This window comes from Carcharhinus amblyrhynchos, chromosome 4, assembly GCF_965287045.1.
Source record: "Carcharhinus amblyrhynchos chromosome 4, sCarAmb.v2.hapA, whole genome shotgun sequence".
NCBI classification, from domain to species: Eukaryota; Metazoa; Chordata; class Chondrichthyes; order Carcharhiniformes; family Carcharhinidae; genus Carcharhinus; species Carcharhinus amblyrhynchos.
The window spans coordinates 14,042,386-14,063,112 of NC_137327.1; the positions used below are offsets into that span (position 1 = coordinate 14,042,386).

At 43.8% G+C, this 20,727-nt stretch overlaps 1 protein-coding gene across 6 annotated transcripts in view; it reads right to left on the minus strand.

Annotated features, from left to right (window-relative positions):
- The window catches only part of mthfsd (methenyltetrahydrofolate synthetase domain containing), a 48,448-nt gene that overhangs the window by 13,446 nt on the left and 14,275 nt on the right, over window positions 1-20,727 (minus strand). For 3 of the 6 annotated variants that reach the window (XM_080186723.1, XM_080186721.1, XM_080186725.1), the window contains exons 3-6: window positions 18,220-18,333; window positions 8,684-8,797; window positions 1,995-2,085; window positions 280-392 (exon numbers count right to left, since the gene is read on the minus strand). In XM_080186723.1, coding sequence (XP_080042849.1) covers window positions 280-392; window positions 1,995-2,085; window positions 8,684-8,797; window positions 18,220-18,333 — 432 coding nt within the window. Of the gene's footprint in view, window positions 1-279; window positions 393-1,994; window positions 2,086-8,683; window positions 8,798-18,219; window positions 18,334-18,363; window positions 18,478-20,727 lie in introns of all 6 variants that reach the window. The other 3 variants (XM_080186724.1, XM_080186722.1, XM_080186726.1) reach the window with 2 other exon arrangements.

Here is a 20,727-nt window from a genome sequence, read left to right on the forward strand (position 1 = left end):
ACCTGTACCAAATTCAAATGTGAAAACTTAAGGTCTAGGCTATCTTCATAAAACACCTTGGTGTTTCTGGCCTGGGTCTTAACACTGTCACTCCTGCTCATAGGTAACAGACTGTGATGGTATCTATTATTTTAACACCAAGGCTCATTGTAATAAGAAGATATCAGTTATGAACCATTCTTGGAGCAAAAACTATTCAATGTTACTTTTTTGCTTCTAAGTGAACACACTCCCTCAATTTTTCACTTATCATTTCCAATGTCCTTTTGTATAACGAACCTGACAGTCGTGCACTGTGGTAACTACAACTGTGTTCTCATCAACGGCTCCCATCGACACCATCATTGCATATTCCAGATCAGCAAATCCCTCGCCTTTTCCAATCCTCCAGCCTTGACACAAACACAATTTATACAATAAGAGCTGTATCGCAGACAAAAGAAAAATAAATGGCCAATTATGAAGAGAAAACTGGCAATATTTTGTTCATAGGTCTAAAAGCTCAAAAAGCAAATTACTCTTTAAGTTTATTTATTAGTGTAATAGGTAGGCTTACATTAACACTGCAATGAAATTACTGTGAAAATCTCCTAATTGCCACACTCTTGTACCTGTTGGGGTACACTAAGGGAGAACTTGCACCTAACCAGTACGTCTTTCGGATTGTGAGAGGGAACCACAGCATCCAGAGGAAATCCATGCAGACACAGGGAGAATGTGCAGACTCTGCACAGATAGTTGGCCCAAGCCAGGAATTGAACCCGGGTCCCTGGCACTGTGAGGCATCTGTGCTAATCATTTTGCCACTCTGCTACCCTTGAGGAGAGCCCCTCCCTTTCGCAGAACCATTTTCAAATAAAAATATACACAATTACTTTTATGGCAAAATATGGTGCCTACTTCTAAATTCTTGTTCACTGCATACTTTGCAATATTGCTAACAAATTTCCTCAGAATGAGAAGTTGCAATGTTTCATAAGCAGGGGAGAGAGACTAAAAAAAAAGAATGCTAGCATGTATCTCTTTTAGGCTCAGTGACTGGTGTGCATTCCTGAAATAAATGATGGGCTCTCTTAAAAAATTAGACTACAGCTCAAAAACCTATGGTTTTAACATCAATCTGAGATGCAGCTCAGCCTTTTTAATCTTATTTCCTGCATTATTCACTTGAGTTTAAGTGTACATGTAGACACCAGTTGTTTTGTGTGTAAAGTTATACTCCAGTTAATAGGGAGTGAGGGGGTTATCTTATGAGTGAGACCTTTGGCAAAGAACACAAGTGTCTGGTGAAGTCCTATCCTTTTAACAGGGAATGTGAGCACAGCATGACACTCTCAATTCCAAGGGAGTCTTTAGGTGTGATTCAACATTCACAATAATACTTTAAAAATTACAAAACTCTAATCATTAAGGGCCCCACACATTTTTTTTGCTATTATGAATAAATATATTAAAACATTTTAAACTTTTATTTAATGCAGTTATTGGATGCAGTTCAAATTGTAAGTTGTTTTATTCATTCAAAGGGTGTCAGCTTTGCTGATGAGGCCAACATTCACTGCCCACCTTTAATCCTTAAAGAGCAGCACGGTGGCACGATGGTTAGCACTGCTGCTTCACAGTGCCAGACCCTGGGTTCGATTTCCAGGCTCGCTGTCTGCGTGAAGAAGGATTTTAAATTCAAGTTTTATCTTGCAATGTTTAAGTTACTGTTTGTGCAGAATCTGCACCCTCTCCGTGTCTGCTTGGGTTTCCTCTAGGTGCTTCGCTTTCCTCCCACAGTCCGAAAGACATGCTGGTTAGGTGCATTGGCCATGCTAAATTCTCCCTCAGTGAATACACTAAGAATGAGGAGTGCGTTCAACAGGAAACCCCACTGATAACTGCGGGTCCATAAGATTCTGCTGCCAGTGAGTGGTACACTGTCTCCCACCACCGCGAAGGGCGAGGAAAGTCCTACCCTGAGTTTTTAGAAGTTACATTCTAAATGTTACCTTTGTCTGACACAGCCACAGAACCCACTACAACCAGGTCCACATGAACCCTTGCATCGAGTCCCACAGGCACACTGAAATCCTTCACTCCCTGCGGTGGAAAAGAAAAAGTTTTCCATCAGACATAGAATAGAGATGGGAATAGGTTGGAAAGAGAAGTTTTAGTTGAAGTGTCCCAGGACGTCACAAATGAAACATAATCAACCGTGACCTGATGTACTTCACTGCGGCTCACAAAATGCACTGCGATCCCAGTATGAGACAAGCCTCACAGATAAAGTTACGCGGGTGTGCATTTTATAAGGTGCAAAAATGCACAGATTGGGTCTTTCTACGCTCACACAAAGGTCGGGGCCCAGAAACAGAAACTTTCAAGACAGACATCGGGAAATTCTTCTTTGCAAAAAGTAATAATTACGTGGAATAAGCTTCTAGACAGACTAATGGAGGGAAAAACCTAGAAAGTCATTTAAGAATTGGGTGCTACAATGACAAGTGGGATTTTCCAGCCAGCACCCAGTTTCTCGACTTGACGGAGAGTGCAGATTAACTTTCTGGAGGCAGGCAGCCTCTGGCAGGCTGGAGGCTTCAGAGGCCCTCCTGGCTTGCTTGGATGTGAGTGCATCCATGGGCCCCACTGTGGACAGACCTAAAAAATGGTGGCCCGGCTATTCTCACTATTTTTTATTTAAAATCTTCAGAAAAATCAGTGAAAGGATGCGTCCATGTTAAAGCATTTTCTCAGTCACTTAGTCTCTACTGCCCAACAATTGCCCTCCCCGTGTGAAAATCCAGTCCACAGACTTTGCATTTATATTACCCATACTGAGGTATATTTATAAGCCAATTCTTTTTTTAATACACATATTTGCTGATGCTATTATACACAAAGTCATACATAGAACAGAACATTACAGTCAAGATTCCCAAGATACCTAAAGGACTAATCCAGTATATTTGACTACAACAAACAAACACTTGCCATTTGGGCAGCAAAGACATTTAGTCATTTCTAATTAAATTAAATTCTTGTGCGAATAAAGTACACCTTGGTATTGCACAGAATTAGGTCAATTAAAACTAATCAAGGAGGATTTTCAAAAATGCAATATATTAGATTTTTTTAAAAATTCCCAATGCATTGCAATCGTTCCTTTTTTATGCTGTAAGCTAAGCCATAATTAACCAGCTTCTCTGGGAGTCAGTTCTCTAATCTCCCTGGTTAAGGCTTATTAATTTTATACTTCTGTACTCACTATCAAAATTAACCTTGACTTTCTATAACCTTGTATCTCCCTTTCACATCGTAACTTGTTGCATTATTTGGTCTGTTTGTCTTTTCCTTGGCTCAAACAAAATTCTTATTTTAATACACATAACTTCATCCAGTTTCTGAGAAACAAAACGTGTTCACAGCTCTTGTCTTTTTACATTTGGACTGTGAATCTCAGGAATGCTGGGCTCTGCATCACTATAGCCCTCTCTCTTATTGAAGCAGCAGAACTGGTGAGCCAAGCCTTTGGCTGCTTTACCTTGTGGAATAAAGTCCATGAAAATCTCTTTATTTCAGCTGCACTTGTACTCGGGGTGCCCAAAACAGCTTTGCTTCAGGAAATACCTGTGACTCCAAGTCTCGTTTCTCTCTTAATGCATTAACCAGTTGGCCATCGGTCTATATTACCTCTCCAATGGACTTAACATGATAGCTTTGAGAGACAGGAAAAATCATATCTTGGACACTGATGAAGACACAGAACCCGGCTTCCAGGCTGATGGAGTACTATGAACTTACTGCCAACTTACACAGACAACTTAAAACTGCCCTTGGAAGAAAAGTCAGCATTTAATAGGAGAAATTCATTCATGAATACTGGTTCAAACTGGCTAAACATTTTAAAGATCTTATAAGACAAGGAAGCACAAGCAGTTACCAAAAAAATGTGCAAATAAATACTGAAATGGAGTCTGATTCAATGTTGAGTCTGAAACTTATGTTAAGGTTATTTAAAAGCTGTTGTTAAGCCCCTGCTGAGAGTACTGTGTTTAGTTCTAGGGACTGCACCACAGGAAAGATAGAGACTGGAATTCTCCGGCTGTTCATGCCGGTGGGATCTTCTGGTCCCTCCGATGGTGCACCCCTGCCATGAGTTTTCCGGTGGCGTGAGATGCAGTCAATGGGAAATCAGAAGATCCCACCATGAGAAGCATGTGGCAGGGTGGCCAGGGAATCAGACCTAGATTACACTGGCCTTGGAAGGCAGCAGAATGTTGCCCGAGATACAAGAGTGAAATAAGGTGTTTGTTGAAATGCTGGCTTTGCCGCTCTCTCTTTCTCCACAGATGCTGGGCATTTCCAGCATTTCATGCAATTGTTTCAGATTACCAACATCCATAGCTTTTGACTTATGATTAGGTTCACCTTGTATTGAAAAAGGCAGCAAGGTGACCCAGTGGTTAGCACTGCTAACTCACAGCACCAGAGAGCCGAGTTCAATTCCAGCCTCGCGTGGACTGTCTGTGTGGCGTTTGCACATTTTTCCTGTGTCTTTGTGGGTTTCCTCCCGGTGCTCTGCTTTCTGCCCATAGTCCAAAGATGTGCAGGTTAGATTGAATTGGCCATGCTCAATTGTCCCTTAGTGTCAGAGGGATTCAGCAGGGTAAATGCATGGGATTACATGGCTAGGGCCTGGGTGGGATTCTTGTTGGTCGGGGATTGATGGGCCAAATGGCTACTTTCTGCACTGAAGGGATTCTATGATTCCAATTAGGCTGCCTTTCAGACTTCTCTTTTTATAAGAGGATTGAGCCCCAGTCTTTCCTGATGGCTTATAACTAGTCAGCTCTGGCCTTGTCAACCAGTTTTGCATCTTCCCAATGCCTCTATATTGTTTTTGTGAGGCCAGAACTGTACACAGTACACAAAGTGTTGTCTAAGCAAGGTCATACATAAGTTTAACAGGAAGAGTCAGGCTTGGTGTAGTTGCCAACATTTATTACGGATTCTCAATGTGAATTGTGGCTAAGGGCGGAGAGATGAACTGAGGGGCCTCCACCAGCCTTGGACCTGTATCCCAGCAAAGTGAACAAAAATTCAGAAAAGAGTAGAAAACTACCAAGGAAACAGGGGGGAGAGGGGAGAAACTAAGTGAAGCTGCTTGTACATAAATCATCCTCTCCAAGGTTAGAGCATGTCTACTGCCTCCCACATTTAATGGAAATGCCATTATTGGGACGAGACATTAAACCGGGCCTCTATCAGTCATCTGTGATGCTTGTAAAAGATCCATCCCTTGACTATATTTAAATAAGACGAGTTGAATTGTACCCAACATTTGGCCAATATTTCCCCCTCAATCAATTCACTAAAAATGGCGATCTGGTCATTGGAGAATCGTTGTTTGTGGCAAGTTAGTTGCTATATTCTCTAGTTACAACACTACAAAAAAGGTGGTTAATTGGCTATAGAGAGTTTTGGGATGTCCTAAGATTGTGAAAGATGCTGTATAAATAATTTATACATATAATTTCATTCTTTCTTTGTGTAAATGCAAATCTTTTTTTTGTTAACGGAGCTAATGAGAGCGTGTACAGGAACATCCTTAACATTGGCTGCATACTAAACCATGTATTGTAAATTTTCTTCCTCTAAGGCCTTGTAGGGATGTTGGGATGGGGTAACAGAAAGGATGAACATAAGAACATAAGAAATAGGAGCAGGAGTAGGCCAACTAGCCCTTCGAGCCTGCCCCGCCATTCAATAAGATCATGGCTGATCTGTTGTGGCTCAGTTCCACATTCCCGCCCTCTCCCCATAACCCTTAATCCCCTCTCTCATCAAAAACCCATCAACCCGCGTCTTAAAAATATTTAGCGAGGCAGCCTCCACCACTTCAACGGGCAGAGAATTCCAGAGATTCACCACCCTTTGAGTGAAGAAGTTCCTCCTCAACTCTGTTCCAAACCGCCCCCCCTTTATCTTGAGGCTGTGCCCCCTAGTCCTACTATCCTTTCTGAGCAGGAAGAGTCTCTCCACCTCTATCCTATCCATCCCATTCATCATCTTATACATCTCAATGAGATCTCCCCTCATTCTTCTAAACTCTAACGAGTACAAGCCTAATCTATTCAGCGTCTCCTCATAGCTCAACCCCCTCAACTCCGGCATCAGCCTAGTAAACCTCCTCTGCACTCCCTCCAAGGCCAAAATATCCTTGCGTAAGTACGGCGCCCAAAACTGCACACAGTACTCCAGCTGTGGCCTCACCAATACCCTATACAGCCGCAGCAAGACCTCCCTACTTTTATATTCAATCCCCCTCGCGATGAAGGCCAGCATCCCATTCGCCTTCCTGACCACCTGCTGCACCTGCGAGCTGGGTTTTTGCGACTCATGCACAAGGACCCTGAGGTCCCTCTGCACCGTCGCCTGCTGCAGTTTTTCTCCACGTAAGTAATAATCCTTCCTACCATTATTCCTACCAAAGTGGACCACCTCGCACTTGCCAACATTAAATTCCATTTGCCATTTCCTGGCCCATTCGCCCAGCCTATCTAGATCCTTCTGTAGACTCTCCCCACCCTCCGCACAATTTGCCTTTCCACCAATTTTGGTGTCATCAGCAAATTTCGACACCCTACACTCGGTTCCCTCCTCCAGATCATCTATATAAATGGTAAATAGCTGAGGCCCCAGCACTGACCCCTGGGGCACTCCACTAGTCACCACCCGCCAATCCGAATAGCACCCATTGACCCCCACTCTCTGCCTCCTATTTGACAACCAGTCCTCTATCCACGCTAACACCCTACCCCCAACTCCATGCCCCCTGACCTTCTGCAATAACGGGTACGTATAGAAATTCACAGCAGAACATATGGATGGTTCAGTTTCAAAAGCCCATCTCAGAGTTGTTCTAAATTCCTACTGCACCTGTTTGCGTGTAAATGTGTAACCAAGGAAAAATGCACTAAAGGTTGAACTTTTACTTTCAATGAATGGAGACTATTTCAGTAAGCCTCCTGATATTGGCAAATGCTTTGTGCAAACCTGTAAACAGAGTTAACATTGTTTTCAAGTTTCTCAAATTAACGGTCCTCTCAATCAGGGGAACAAAAAATAATAATTTAAATATTAACTTCATGTCAGGCAGCTTGGAACAAAAAGATCACAGTTTCGACCAGCACACTGTCCCAGCACAAGGAGTTAACCTTTCCCAATGGAACCCTTGTCATACAGTCACTGGTATCATTATACCAAGACATGTGACCGCTTTACTGAATCTAATCATTTGCTGCGGATTCTCTGCACGTTTTTTCCATGTCCACTTCTCAGTTAATTCATTACCAGTTCATATCCTGTCACAGCAGCAATTGTAAGTAGCTGGTGACCCTGTTAATGAAAGAACCCATCATTACCCCTTAACTTCTTCCTCTGTTAAATGCAACCGTTTTTGTGTCCTCTCATTTATTCTCCACCAGATCTTGAATCAATATCACTGTGGCTCCAGTTCTGCGCCCTGTTCCAGATCACTTGATCTACCAATCTTTAACTTGCTGTTAATATTTGCAGACCCAGACAGGTTGCCATTTCCTAGCGGTAGCAACTGCTGGACCAGGAAGAAGCACTAGGTGGTGGTCTACCACCAGCAGAGGCCTCGGCTGCTGGAAACGAGCAGAAATATTCCCTCTAGTCAACAGGCAACTACTGCACGGTTTACTGGCCATGAAAAGTCTTTTGAGTTGGGTCATCATAACATAGCAAACAGTTATCGAATGAAGACATCTAACAAAAATAAAAACGTTCAAAAATTGAAAGGACCGCCCAGAGTTTGCAGGAAGACCACATTTCTGCAACAGTCTGGTCATGTTTACTCAAAGTTCATAAAAGTTGATTTCATCCTTAGATATTATGATAAAAATGGATAAAGTTGTTCCAATAGCCAGTTTAGAATCTGCTTTCGGTATAGTGCGTCGTCTTGGCAAAGGAAATATATCACTTTTAGAATTTTCTAAAATGTAGGTTTTTTTTTGGTCGTGACTTAACTATGAACTAAACTGAATAACTTGTGTGGGCTTCAAACTGCAACTGACCAGCTAGTTTTTAAACAGATTCCTCGATTGTGAAACTAAAGAAGGCCATTTGCCGTCACCATGTTTTGTAAATAGAGCAAATGGGGCTTTTCATCTTGCCTGAAACCTTGCTGGCAAAATTGCAATACATACAGCAGGCAACAGATATTGGTGGTGGATGTAGAAATTTGTGAGATTTGTTGTGAAATACCGTGCACAACAAATAAATTGCCCTATCTCGAAGCCAGCCAACAGATAAAGTTGTTAAGTTTATTTATTAGTGTGACCAATAGGCTTATATGCACAATGCAATGAAGTTACTGTGAAAATCTCCTAGTCGCCACACTCCTGTTCAGGTAAATTGAGGGAGATTTTAGCATGGCCAAAGCAACTAATCAGCCTGTCTTTCAGACTGTGGGTGGAAACCGGAGCACCGGGAGGAAACCCACACAGACACAGGGAGAATGTGCAAACTCTGCACAGACAGAGACCCAAGTCGCAAATCAAACCTGCGTCCCTGGCGCTGTGAAGCGGCAGTGCTAACCACTGTGCTACCGTGCCCCTCTGCTTAAAACATGCTTAAAACATGTAAAGAATGTGCTTCCGACTGATGTACCCACCTGAGCAGTAGAACATACTCGCAGTATTTCCTTCGAGGCACCAGGAGGTGGGACAATTTTGTTGAACAGTCCAGTTCTCAGCCGAGGGGTTGGAACCAATAGTGTTTTTCTGGCCTGTAGTAAAGAGTACATTAGTTACGACACACTAGTTGGAGCTCGATAAGTACACCACGTTACACTACTGTAGCTTAGCACACTCCACGTGAAGATTACTGTGCCTCACCCACAGTGCTCCCACCTGAATGCTGCGAAGTTGGAAAGAAGCAATGGCAGCATTTGTGAGATGTCCAACTATACTGCAAGTTTTAATATGCAGGCCAAGACAGTTCATACCAGTGAGTATCCATCCAGCAATGCAGCATGCCAGTCCTGCCATTGTCCTCACACAAGATTATTATAGAATCCCTACAGTGCAGAAGGAGACCATTTGGCTTATGGAACTTGCACTGAAAACAATCCCACCCAGGCCCTATCCCCATAACCCTCGTATTTATCCTGCTAATCCCCCCGACAGTAAAGGGTCAATTTTGCACGGCCAATCAAGCTAACCTGTACATCTTTGGACTGTGGGAGGAAACTGGAGCTTCCAGAGGAAACCCATGCAATCACAGAGAGAACATGCAAACTCTGCACAGACAGTGACCCCAGGCCAGGATGGAACCCAGGAACCTGGCGCTGTGGGGCATCAGTGCTAAGCGCTGTGTCACGGTGCCACCTGAACTTTCAGCCCAACTTCTGAGTCGGGGGGGGGGGGGGCCATTGGACCAGAAGGGAGAAAGGTGTCCAAAGATGTGCCGGTTAGGTTGACTGGCCATGCTAAATTGCTCCTTAGTGTCAGGGGGACTAGCTGGGATAAAGGTATAGGGTTCTGCAGATAGGGCCTGGTGGGTTTGTGGTCAGTGCAGACTCGATGGGCCAAACGGCCTCCTTCTGCACAGTAGGGCTCGATGGATTCTATGATTCTATGTGAAGAGCAGCACAGAATAGAAAAGAATGTAGCTGCCTGTTGTGCCCTTTTAAAAAGCAATGTTAGCTCTCATATTATACAGGAAGACAGCTACTCATCAATTTAAGAAATATGGTGGGGCAGAAACAAAGTAGTCATGAATTCAGATGAAATTCACAGAATAATCAATTTTAATATCTCCAAATTTTATCAAAATTGTTTTATTTAATGTATCTACTAACTTTGATCTCAATGTTGTGGAGTTATTTAGCTGGAGTGGATTTAAAGTAACAGAGAATGCAAGAAGCTCTCATCAACTATACTATACCTCAAAACAGCAAAATGTACGTTTGTAATCAAAGCTTCCCTTTTGGAAATCCCTTCAATGGGAAGGTAGGTGGCCAGCAAAACTGATGGGCTCCCCAGAGAGAGAAAACAAGATAAACTGGGAGATGGATTGACAAAAGCCTTCGATCCATTTCTCAGCCCACCATTTGTCTTGGCTGAGGGAAAGTCAGGCTCACGTACCCACCATCCTGCCCGATGCTACAGGCTGCTGCAAGTGTGGCAACGCATTGGAGGATCCTGATGGAAAAATGTTTACTCTGTGTTTGCATGATTCTGCATTTGTGTCGAGGTTTGTGAGTTAGTGTCGTGCTGTGTAAGTGAGTGTCTGTTTCTGAGTAAGTGGATGGAATTCTCCCAAGCCCCTGTCGATGTGTTTGCTGGTGAACAGTGGGAGATTATGGCGAGAGGGCCAGAAATTTGATTTATTATTATCGCATGTATTGGGATACATTGAAAAATATTGTTTCTTGTGTGCTGTACAGACAAAGACACCATTCACAGAGAAGGAAAGGAGACAGTGCAGAATGTAGTGTTACAATCATAGCCAGGATGTAGAGAAAGATCAACTTAATATAATGTAGGTCCATTCAAAAATCTGATGGCATCAGGGAAGAAACTGTTCTCGAGTCGGTTGGTACATGGCCTCAAACTTTTCTATCTTTTTCCTGATGGAAGAAGATGGAAGAGAGAATGTCCGGAGTACATGGGGTCCTTACTTATGCTGGCTGCTTTGCCGAGGCAGCGGGAAGTGTAGACAGCGTCAATAGATGAGAATGGTTTGTGTGATGAACTGGGCTGCATTCATTGTAGTTCCTTGCAGTCTTGGGCAGAGCAGGAGCCATACCAAGCTGTGATGCAACCAGAAAGAATAGTTGCTATGGTGCATCTGTAAAAGTTGGTGAGAGGTGTAGTGCCAGCATGAATTTAACATGGGTGCATCTGCTATTGCCCATCATCACGGGTCGAAAAACTTACCAGAGAACCAGGTGAACTCGAAGAAGGTCTTACCACCCCTCCCCATGCCCCCCACCCCCACACCCTGCTCTTCCAAGCCAATTCTCCACATTGCCAGTGGGAAAACATACTAATGTAAAACACATTCAGGACAGCTTGGCACGCAGATGTCAGGACTCATCTGAACACTGCCTGGGTCTGCCTCCAGAGTTCAATCCTGGACTACCACGGCAGTGGACTGGGAGAGCATCTGCAGATGGACCTTCCAGACCAGGTGTCCTGGAGTGGGGTCCATCTTCCAGCCTCAGAGTGCTCCCTGCAACGTACCTTCTTTTTTCAACAGTGGGTCAGTGATGTTGGGCACTTTTTCACTATGGCACGTGGACACATTGGCAGACTGTGTGCCATCCAGGGCTGCCCAGCCACTGAATATGGTGTGAAACAGCCAGGTGCATAATTAATGATGCTGGGGCTGGAAGATGAGGCGTGTTTTCCTGCTGATGGCCACTGTGGGAAACACTTTGCATTCCTGCATCCACCGCAGAGTATCAAAATGGGAGAATTCCACATTGTGCGTATGTGTGCATAACAATATGCGTGGGTTAGTGTGTATGAGTATGGGTGTACATGAATGTGCATATGAGCAGTAGCGACTGCATTAATGCATATAGGGAGAAGAAGAAAGGTCAAAAGAAGTACAAATCTAAATAAGGAAGGGCATAGATTTTAGAAGAGCTTAAATAGGATTGAAAGGATTAAGATATTATCACCCAAACTGCAACCTAGTCTTCAAGAAGCAATGGGAAGCCTCGCTGGCAAACTATTAACACAATCCACTGGCATTTTGCAAATCAATGTGTATGAAGTCCAAACTACCCAGACATACAATTAAGGAATGGAAGCTTCAGGAATCTCAGAATGCAAAGTCTGGTGCTTACGGGTGACATAACTATGTGATTGTTTGGAAGAATCTTTAATGCCTCAGAAGCTACAGACATGTAGATCAGCAGCATTAACATGAGGCATGAACAACACACTTTCATTACTAAAATATTGAAGTATTGATGGAAGCTTTCAAATACTTGGAAACACATTAGACCCAGATTTTAGATTCGTAATTTTAACGCAGAAATTTCTAATTACTGTACTTCTAAAGGGTTTCGCCCCACATAGAGGTGAGGACTAGAAATATAGAAAAGAGAAGCAGGCGGAGGCCATTCGGCCCTTCAAGGCTGCTCTGCTATTCATTTCGATCATGGTTCAAATTCAGTATCCTGATCCCGTCTCTCCCCCCCCCCCCCCCCCACCCCCCGCAAATCCCCTGATTCCTTTAGTCCCAAGAGCTATAACTGATTTCTTCTTGAAATCACACAATGTTTTGAACTCAGAGGACAGAAGCAGGCAGAAACATTGGCCAAAGTACCAGCACAATTGCACCCCCGGGGCCACTTTCCTAGATGAGGGATTGAAGCCATCAGGGCTTCCTATCCACAAGCTGAGGTGAGCCAATTAAGGTGAGTAAATGGTAGATTAAGCCCACTGCCAGGGGCTGACTGGAATTTTCCAGTCAGCCTGTGGGGCCTGTGAGGCCTTCAGGAACTAGGCCAACTGGCTCAAGGTGGCCTCCTGGCTGCAGGCCAAGGCACCAATGCTCTTGGCAGGCTTTAAAGCCCTCCCTGCTTGCCTTGCTGCAGTTGCAGACACAGGCTTCCCTGTCGAGGGGCTTCCCCTCTATGATGGTGGCTTGGTAGCTTTGGCTGTTTTTTTTTAACTTTTAAAAGTTGCTGGCACTGTCTTGAGGTACCCTCCATTCCTCTCACCTTGCAAACTGGAGGGGTTCTTACTGGCCTTCTAGGTTTGAGGACACACTTGCTGTCACTAATTGGAGAAGAAGTGTGCCCCAGCCCCTAAGTGGCAAATTCACAGAAAATTACTGTCAAGTGACTTTTTCTCCACACGTTGCAGGATAGTGACCCCCATTTAATTCCAATGTCAGAATCCCATTTTTAATCACTACACCTTGGATCTGTGGTATGGAGTCAAAGGGAGACAAGGAATAAAAAAATTGATTAAACTTTGGAATTTTCAGTATAATTCTTTAAACCGAAATGGCATAAAGAGTGCAAATGTAGTGAAGGGTGTATATATATTCTCTATATATATCTAAAACAATCAGTGGCTTTATAATTGGTAGCAAGCACAAATACCAGTGCCAATTCAGGGAACAGGGATATCCGCTGCTTGCTGAAGTCCAGCTCTGAGGCATTCAGCTCAGGCAACCCTGATCTATGCGAGACAGCCAGATATGATCCAAGGAGATCCATCAAAGGTGTCAAAAGACAGTACTGGACCAAGCTAGAGTCCCACACGGGCTCCCGCTGACTATGACAAGATCTGCAAGACATAACAGGCCACAAGATGATTTATTTATCTCTGGAATTCCCTGGCCAGTGAAACAGTTGAGGCTACCCCACTGAATGTTTTTAAGGCAAGGATAGATACATTTTTGAACAGTAAAGAAATTAAGGGTTATGGTGAGTGGGCGGTTAAGTGGAGCTGAGCCCACGAAAAGATCAGCCATGATTTTATTGAATGACGGAGCTGACACGAGGGGCCAGACTCCTACTCCTGTTCCTAGCATCTGCTGTGGACCTGCTGCTGCAGTGGTAAACAAACTGTAATGGATCCAGGCAATCTGGGAGGCCGGATTTGATTTGTGCCACAACTAACTTTTTGAAGCGCTTCTTAATGATGGATGTCAGAGTCATCAAACAGTTGTCATTACGTTTAAATTACATGCCTTTATCTTGCAGCCTGTTATGTCTTGCAGACCTTGCCATGGTTAGCAAGGATGCGTGTGGCTAGCTTGGGACTCTGGCTTGATTGGTACTGTCTTTTGGCATCTTTGATGGATCTCCTTAGATTATATCTGGCTTTCTTGTATAGGTCAGTGTTGCCTGCCCTGAACCACTCAGATCTGGACTTCAGCAAACAACGGGTAAAATTGCTGGCACCAAGGCAGCCCTCCCTGATGAGCTCAATGCATTCTATGTCCATTTTGAACAAGAGCTCAGCAAGAGTACATCCTCTTGAATGGACCTGCAGATGTCAGAGCAGCCTTCCCGAAGGTCTGCACACGCAAAGCGACTGGCCTGGATGGGATACCTGGACAAGCACTCAGATCCTGTGTGGATCAGCTGGCAGAGGTACTCACAGACATCTTCAGCCTCTCTTTACAACAATTTGAGTTCCCTATCTGCTTCAAGAAGACAACCATCATCCCAGTACCAAAGGAAAGCCAGGCCAGGATGCCTTAATGACAACTGTCTGGTGGCTCTGACATCCATCATTATGAAGTGCTTTGAAAATTATTCATGGCACAAATCAAATCCAGCCTCCCAAATTGCCTGGATCCACTACAGTTTGTCCACCACTGCAACAGCAGGTCCACAGGAGATGCCATCTTCCTGGCCCTGCACTCAACCCTGGAACACCTTGATAACAAAGAAATTATGTCAGACTCCTAGTTGTTGACTACAGCCTTCAACAGGATTATTCCTACTAAAGTCATCTCCAAACTCTGTTCCTCCCTCTGCAGGTGGATCCCAAACTTCCTAACCCTCAGACCGCAATCAGTAAGGATAGACAACATCACCTTCTCCATGATTATCTTCAACACGAGCATTTATTGTCCATTGCCGAGGGCATTTAAGAGTCAACCACATTGCTGTGGATCTGGAGTCACATGTAGGCCAGGCCAGATAAAGCTGACAGATTCCTTTCCCCAAAAGACATTCGTGAACCAGATGATTTTTATGACAATCGACAATGGTTTCATGGTCATCATTAGACTTTCACCACCTGCCATGTGGGATGTGAACCTGGAGTCCCCAGAACATTACCAGGGGTCTCTGGATTACTGGTCAAGTGAGTGGCAATACACCATGCCACGGCCATCAGGTAGAGGGAAATGATTCCATTGCACTATTTCAACATTAGACAGGGGAGTTTTCTCACTCTCCTTGCCAATATTTATTGCTCAATCAACATCCTTAAAATTGGATAGTGTAATTACTGTTTATGGTCGTGCTGTGCATAAATTGGCTATTACATTTTCTACATTACAATGGTGACTACACTTCAAAACATCATTGGTTGTAAAGTGCTTTGACATGCAGTAGTTTTTGTTTGGAATCAACAAACTTTGGCTATAAGGAAAGTGGCTGACGGAATGAATAGGCAGGTACCACAATAATGCAGAGTAACTGAGGAATTGGAGCACCTATGGACAGCTGCAGATCCTCATCGGTGTAGGTCTCTTGGTTTGTATCCAAGCACCTCCCTCTGCTTAGGAGAAAAACATCCTTGCTGCTCCATTAGTCTTTACAACGCAATATATCTTCGCGATTAATAAATAGTGAACTTCAAAACGCTAATGTATTTCTGGCTCACCTGCATAACTTTTTTCCCTTTTAAAAACATGAGTAATGTATCATCAGGGTCAAATTGACCCACAGCAAACTGGCAATTAACACGAGAGTTGCACTGATTTATGACATCGATGAACAGCACTGTAACTGATGGAGATACCACATCATTCCGAGTTAATATTTCCAATGCAAATTTATTCTTCCCAGGCCATAAATATTCTGTGCACTTTATCAAAAGCAATACACATGATAAAGCAGCTAATATTCTGCATTCAGAGTGCGTTGTGTTCTCCAATGTTATTTCAACAGTTTCTTGATAATAGATAGCTGGACAAATTTTACAGTTTGATCTTGTAATTCACCAAAAAAAAATTACAGTTTTAAAATCTAAAACATCTCCAATTACATTCCAAAATAGTAACATTCTATTCATCTAAGTGACCAGTAATCTCCCTATTATATTTGGGTACAATAAACTGTGAACCTGAGCTGCTTAAAATTTTTTAAAAGTTTATTTATTTGTGTCACAAGTAGACTTATATTAACAATGCAATTAAGTTACTGTGAAAATCCCCTAATCACCACACTCTGGCACCTATTTGGGTACACTGAGGGAGAATTTAGCATGGCCAATGCACCCAACCAGCACGTCTTTCAGACTGTGGGAGGAAACCGGAGCACCCGGAGGAAACCCATGCAGACACAGGGATTACATGCAGACTCCTCAATGACAGTGACCGAAGCTGGTCCCTGGCGCTGTGAGCCAGCAGTGCTAAACACTGTGCTGCTGTGCTTGACACTTTGGGTGGGATTTTTTGGCTGCGCTTGCCCCTAGACTGGAAAACCCTGCCCAAGCCCACACAACAGATCTTTGCGTGGTCCATGTTCCACCCGCTACGATTCCCGTGGCGGGCTGGATTGGAAAATTCCACCCTTTGTTTCTTTGGTCCCCGCGGGTTACTCTCATTATATTTAACAAATGAGCATATCCAATGTCCTATTTGTATGGAAATTTAAGGCAAGGAGTTTCGACATGTTAAAAGCACATTGCAACATTCCTCGTGACCTCGCGAACCAACTGCTATGGTTAAATGCCAGTGGGATTCCTCCCCCAAGCAGTTGTCCAAATCTGTTGATTCACGGAGTTTGCCATTTATGCGACCAGAACCCAGAAAAACCAACAGTCAGCCATCCCATAACAGTCATGCTAGTGGGCTGACAGGTGATTCTCTGCACAATACTGAGACACCAGTGATATCTTGGCACTAGAACTGGCTGGATGCTTGCCCAAGGACAAAGTATAAATACTCTGCAAGCAATGTGGAGGAGTAAGACAGGGTTGCAAACAGCTAGCTTGGGTTCTCCTTAAGTTCATGTTGAAATACTTCCCTCGCCTGAGCCCATTTTTATTGTGGGGTCAAATAATCAAGTATCCAGTCTGGCAGCAGTCAAACTGTTGACTGCAATAAATTTCTGCACATGACCTCCCAAGTTGAAGCTCTTTTAATGCATTCGTCTTCAACTGTAGAGGTATAAAGTAACCAGTCACCACCTTTTCACATCAAATATGCTTTTCTCATATTTTGCAGGGGTAATGGTCTACCCGATGTATTATTAGAATGTCTGAACTTGGAAATAAAACGTTGTTCGCTTAGCAGTGAGCCAGCATGGTGGCTTCCAAAGGAAGGAGAGAGACTTGCAATCGATCGTACATCATGAATACATTTCAAATGTGAGCTGCACACAATAAATGACCTTCAGAAATAGAGTGGCCACAAAATGTGGCTCCACCGTGGTTTCAGTAGCCAGTCGAGGTGAAAAACAGAGAGCCTATGCCGATTATCATGTTTTTCAGTACGATGGTTAGGTGGTCTGTGTATACATGGAAAGTACAAAGTGTAAGAAGTCTCACAACACCAAGTTATGAAGTGTCACCAGTTCATGAATTCAGTGAACCGGAAACACCAGTCATTGCGGACTTTATTGCTCTTGGTAATGCCCTCTCTTAAAAACACACTGATGCATGGAATTACCAGTTAACCTATTCTCTGGCAAAGGGTAGACAGCAGTGATTCTAGCAATAGCTAATGCTTTCATCATCATTATTAAAGCAGGTCGGCATCCACAGATAATATTCGAGTCGGAAATATACATGGGGGAGCAACTATCAATTAAATTTTTTTCTAAACAATTGTCTGACTCCCTGAACCAGATTGGGAGGTTCATACAATCATGGAATCCCAACAGTGTAAAAGGAGGCCCTTTGGCCCATCGAGACTACACTGATTACAATCCCACCCAGCCCCTAATCTCCATAAACCCAGGTATTTACCCTACTTGTCCCCTTTACACTAAGCGGCAATTTAGAATGGCCAATCCACCTAATCCGTGCAGAGCGGCTCACACTGCTGCCTCACAGCGCCAGGGACCCAGGTTCGATTCCCAACTTGGGTTGCTGTCTGTGCGAAGTCTGCACGTTCTCCCCGTGCCCGCGTGCATTTCCTCCAGGTGCTCCACTTTCCTCCCAGTGTCCGAAAGACGTGCTGGTAGGTGCATTGGCCATGCTAAATTCTCCCTCAGTGTACCCGAACAGGTGCCTGAGCGTAGCGACTGGGGGATTTTCACAGTAACTTCATCGCAGTGTTAATGTAAGCTTGTGACACTAATAAATAAACTTTGGACTGTGGGAGGAAACCAGAGGAAACCCACGCAGACATCATGCAAGTTCCACACAGTCACCCAAGGCTGGAACTGAATCTGGGTCCCGGGCGCTGTGAGGCAGCTGTGCTAACCATTGTGCCACCACGCCACCATTCAATTTAAAATTGTCGTGTTCAAGTGCTTAAATGCATTATTACCTGGAGCGTGGCTAAATGGACTCCTTCTAGCGGTTTGTCGGGATCCACCTTAACCTCCCTCGTCTTGGTGAAACTATCTAGTTGTGTGATTTTATTACAGGCCTCATATGCACCCTGCAATCACAAGAAGAAGCAAAGACTTACTTCCAGCGTGAGGAAACGGACATTTTCCTGCGGCTTGTCGGGATTTACTTTGATAATCCTTGCGTTTTTGAACTCTTGCAGATTTGGCAAATACTCTGCAGCCTGGGCAGCCCCCTGTTTCCAGAAGATGTGACGAATTACAATGAAAAACAGCCACCGGAAACATACATGCTTTATGATATCTTTATTTCCCCCACATTTTAAACTCTGCGCCCTCCCTCACAGTGCATTAACCTTTTTACCCGCATAAATCTCCCTTCCCAGCACATCCTAAAAAATCTAGATTACACAAGGGGTTATATTTCACTGCGGTATTTTGAACATTGAGAACAGAGTAATAAAACCGGAGCACCCACACACTTAACTTTTCCTGCTCACAGTCAACAATGCTTTCGGAATAAAATTAGTTGAAAAAGCATTCTGCACATTCGTGAAAAATGCACAGAGGGTCGCCCAGAAAGCAGAACATTGCTGAAATGAAATTCTTTGTACAAAATAAAGCAAAGACTGGGTTGATGCGCAATCTTCAAATCTTCATGTCTAAGACTTTAAATCCAGCACAGACGATAGGCTAAATATGTCTATTTGTTGACTGTTGAGGATCCCACAAGTCGACACAAGTCTCTACGGGTTTGCAGCATAAGAAACATGTTCTTAGTTCAGCACTAAGCAGTCATTCTAATCAAAAGGACTGCTGCACAGCTGGTCTGTGAAATGGCTTAATCATTTGGGCAGCATGGTGGTCCAGTGGTTAGCACTGCTGCCTCACAGCGCCAAGGACACGGGTTCAATTCCGGCTTTGGGTCACTGTCTGTGTGGAGTTTGCACATTCTCCCCGTGTCTGCATGGGTTTCCTTCCGGGTGCTCTGGTTTCCTCGCACAGTCCAAAAGATGTGCTGGTTAGGTGGATTAGTCATGCTAAATTGCCCATTAGTGTCAGGGGGACTAGCAGGGTAAATAGGTGTGGTTACAGGGATAGGGCCTGGGTGGGATTGCTGCTGGCGCAGGCTCGATTGGCCTCCTCCTGCACTGAGGGGCTCTCTGATTCCATCACACTGAAGCAGTTCAAGTGTTAGCCATGACACAGGCAATTAGGGAAAAATGGAAGCAGTTTTCTGGGCCTTGATGCAGTCTTTGATGCTGACACTGATACCCAGGAACTGAGATACAAAGGGTTTCATTATCCTGCCCTAAAATCAGCAGGACAAACACATTCACAACAAAAATAATAAAACTGATCTTCTAAATCTTCCCACAAATTGTTCGCGGCTCTGTGCTGGAACGCACAATGCTCTTATGTAAAAAAGTAAACATTCGACGGAGCTACTTAGTGACCGCATGCAACAGTCTCCCTCACTCGCTAGTTCTTTTTGCACAACACAAACGACCCAGTGCTAAATGCTCAAAGGGGGAGCCAAAAGTTCTCGTCATCAGCAGTGACACCCTTGCAAGTACAAAACTGATGAAATGAAAACGAAAAATCAGCATGGTTGGAATCAGAGGCTGCCAGCATGCGTGGAAGCTGGGCATACAACAGACTGCAAAGGCCAGAAGGATCAGTAAGCCTTTCAGCACCCACCCAGATTCTGTAAGCAGCTGCAAGGGATATATTTAAATGCTTACCCCTAAGACCTGACTGTGGTTGGTTAGGTTGCGGTGGCTTAACTTTTTATTTTTTTTGCCCACAGAATGGTACAAAAAAGGGTGTTTAAATAAAAACAACAATCTTTAATGATAATCTCCATCCATCCTTATTACAAAAAAAGTGGTGCAAGCAGCTATGTTTTTCTTGGATACTTACGGCAAAATGTTAAGAGTATATATTTTAAAATTTGCGAAAACCTCATGGTCTAACAGAAATTCTGTCCTAATCTTAAAGGTTGTAGTCACTCAACTCTACTCAATTCGAATTCTTTAAACGTCTCCATTCATTATGTAACTGAACAAAGTAAGAGTTTATTGTGATTATAGAGTCATAGAAAGAGCACAGAAAGGGGCCCTTCAGCCCATCATGTCTGTGCTGGGCATCAAGCACCCATCTATTTTAATCCCATTTTCCAGCATTTGGCCTGAGCCTTGGATGCTGTTATGTTTCATGAGCTCATCTAAATGCTTCTTAAAAGTTGTGAGGTTATCTATATCCTGATGAATCAATTATATTCACAATCTATTTTCTACTGATCTTCCCTATCTGTAAATTTCCTAAAGCACACTCAGAATAGAACCATAGAATAAAACTGAATCCCTACAGTGCAGAGGAAGACCATTTGGCCCATCAAGTCTGCGCTGCCTCTGTGAAAGAACATCTTACCAAGGCCCACACCCTCACCTACCATCCCCATAACCTCATGCATTGACCATGGC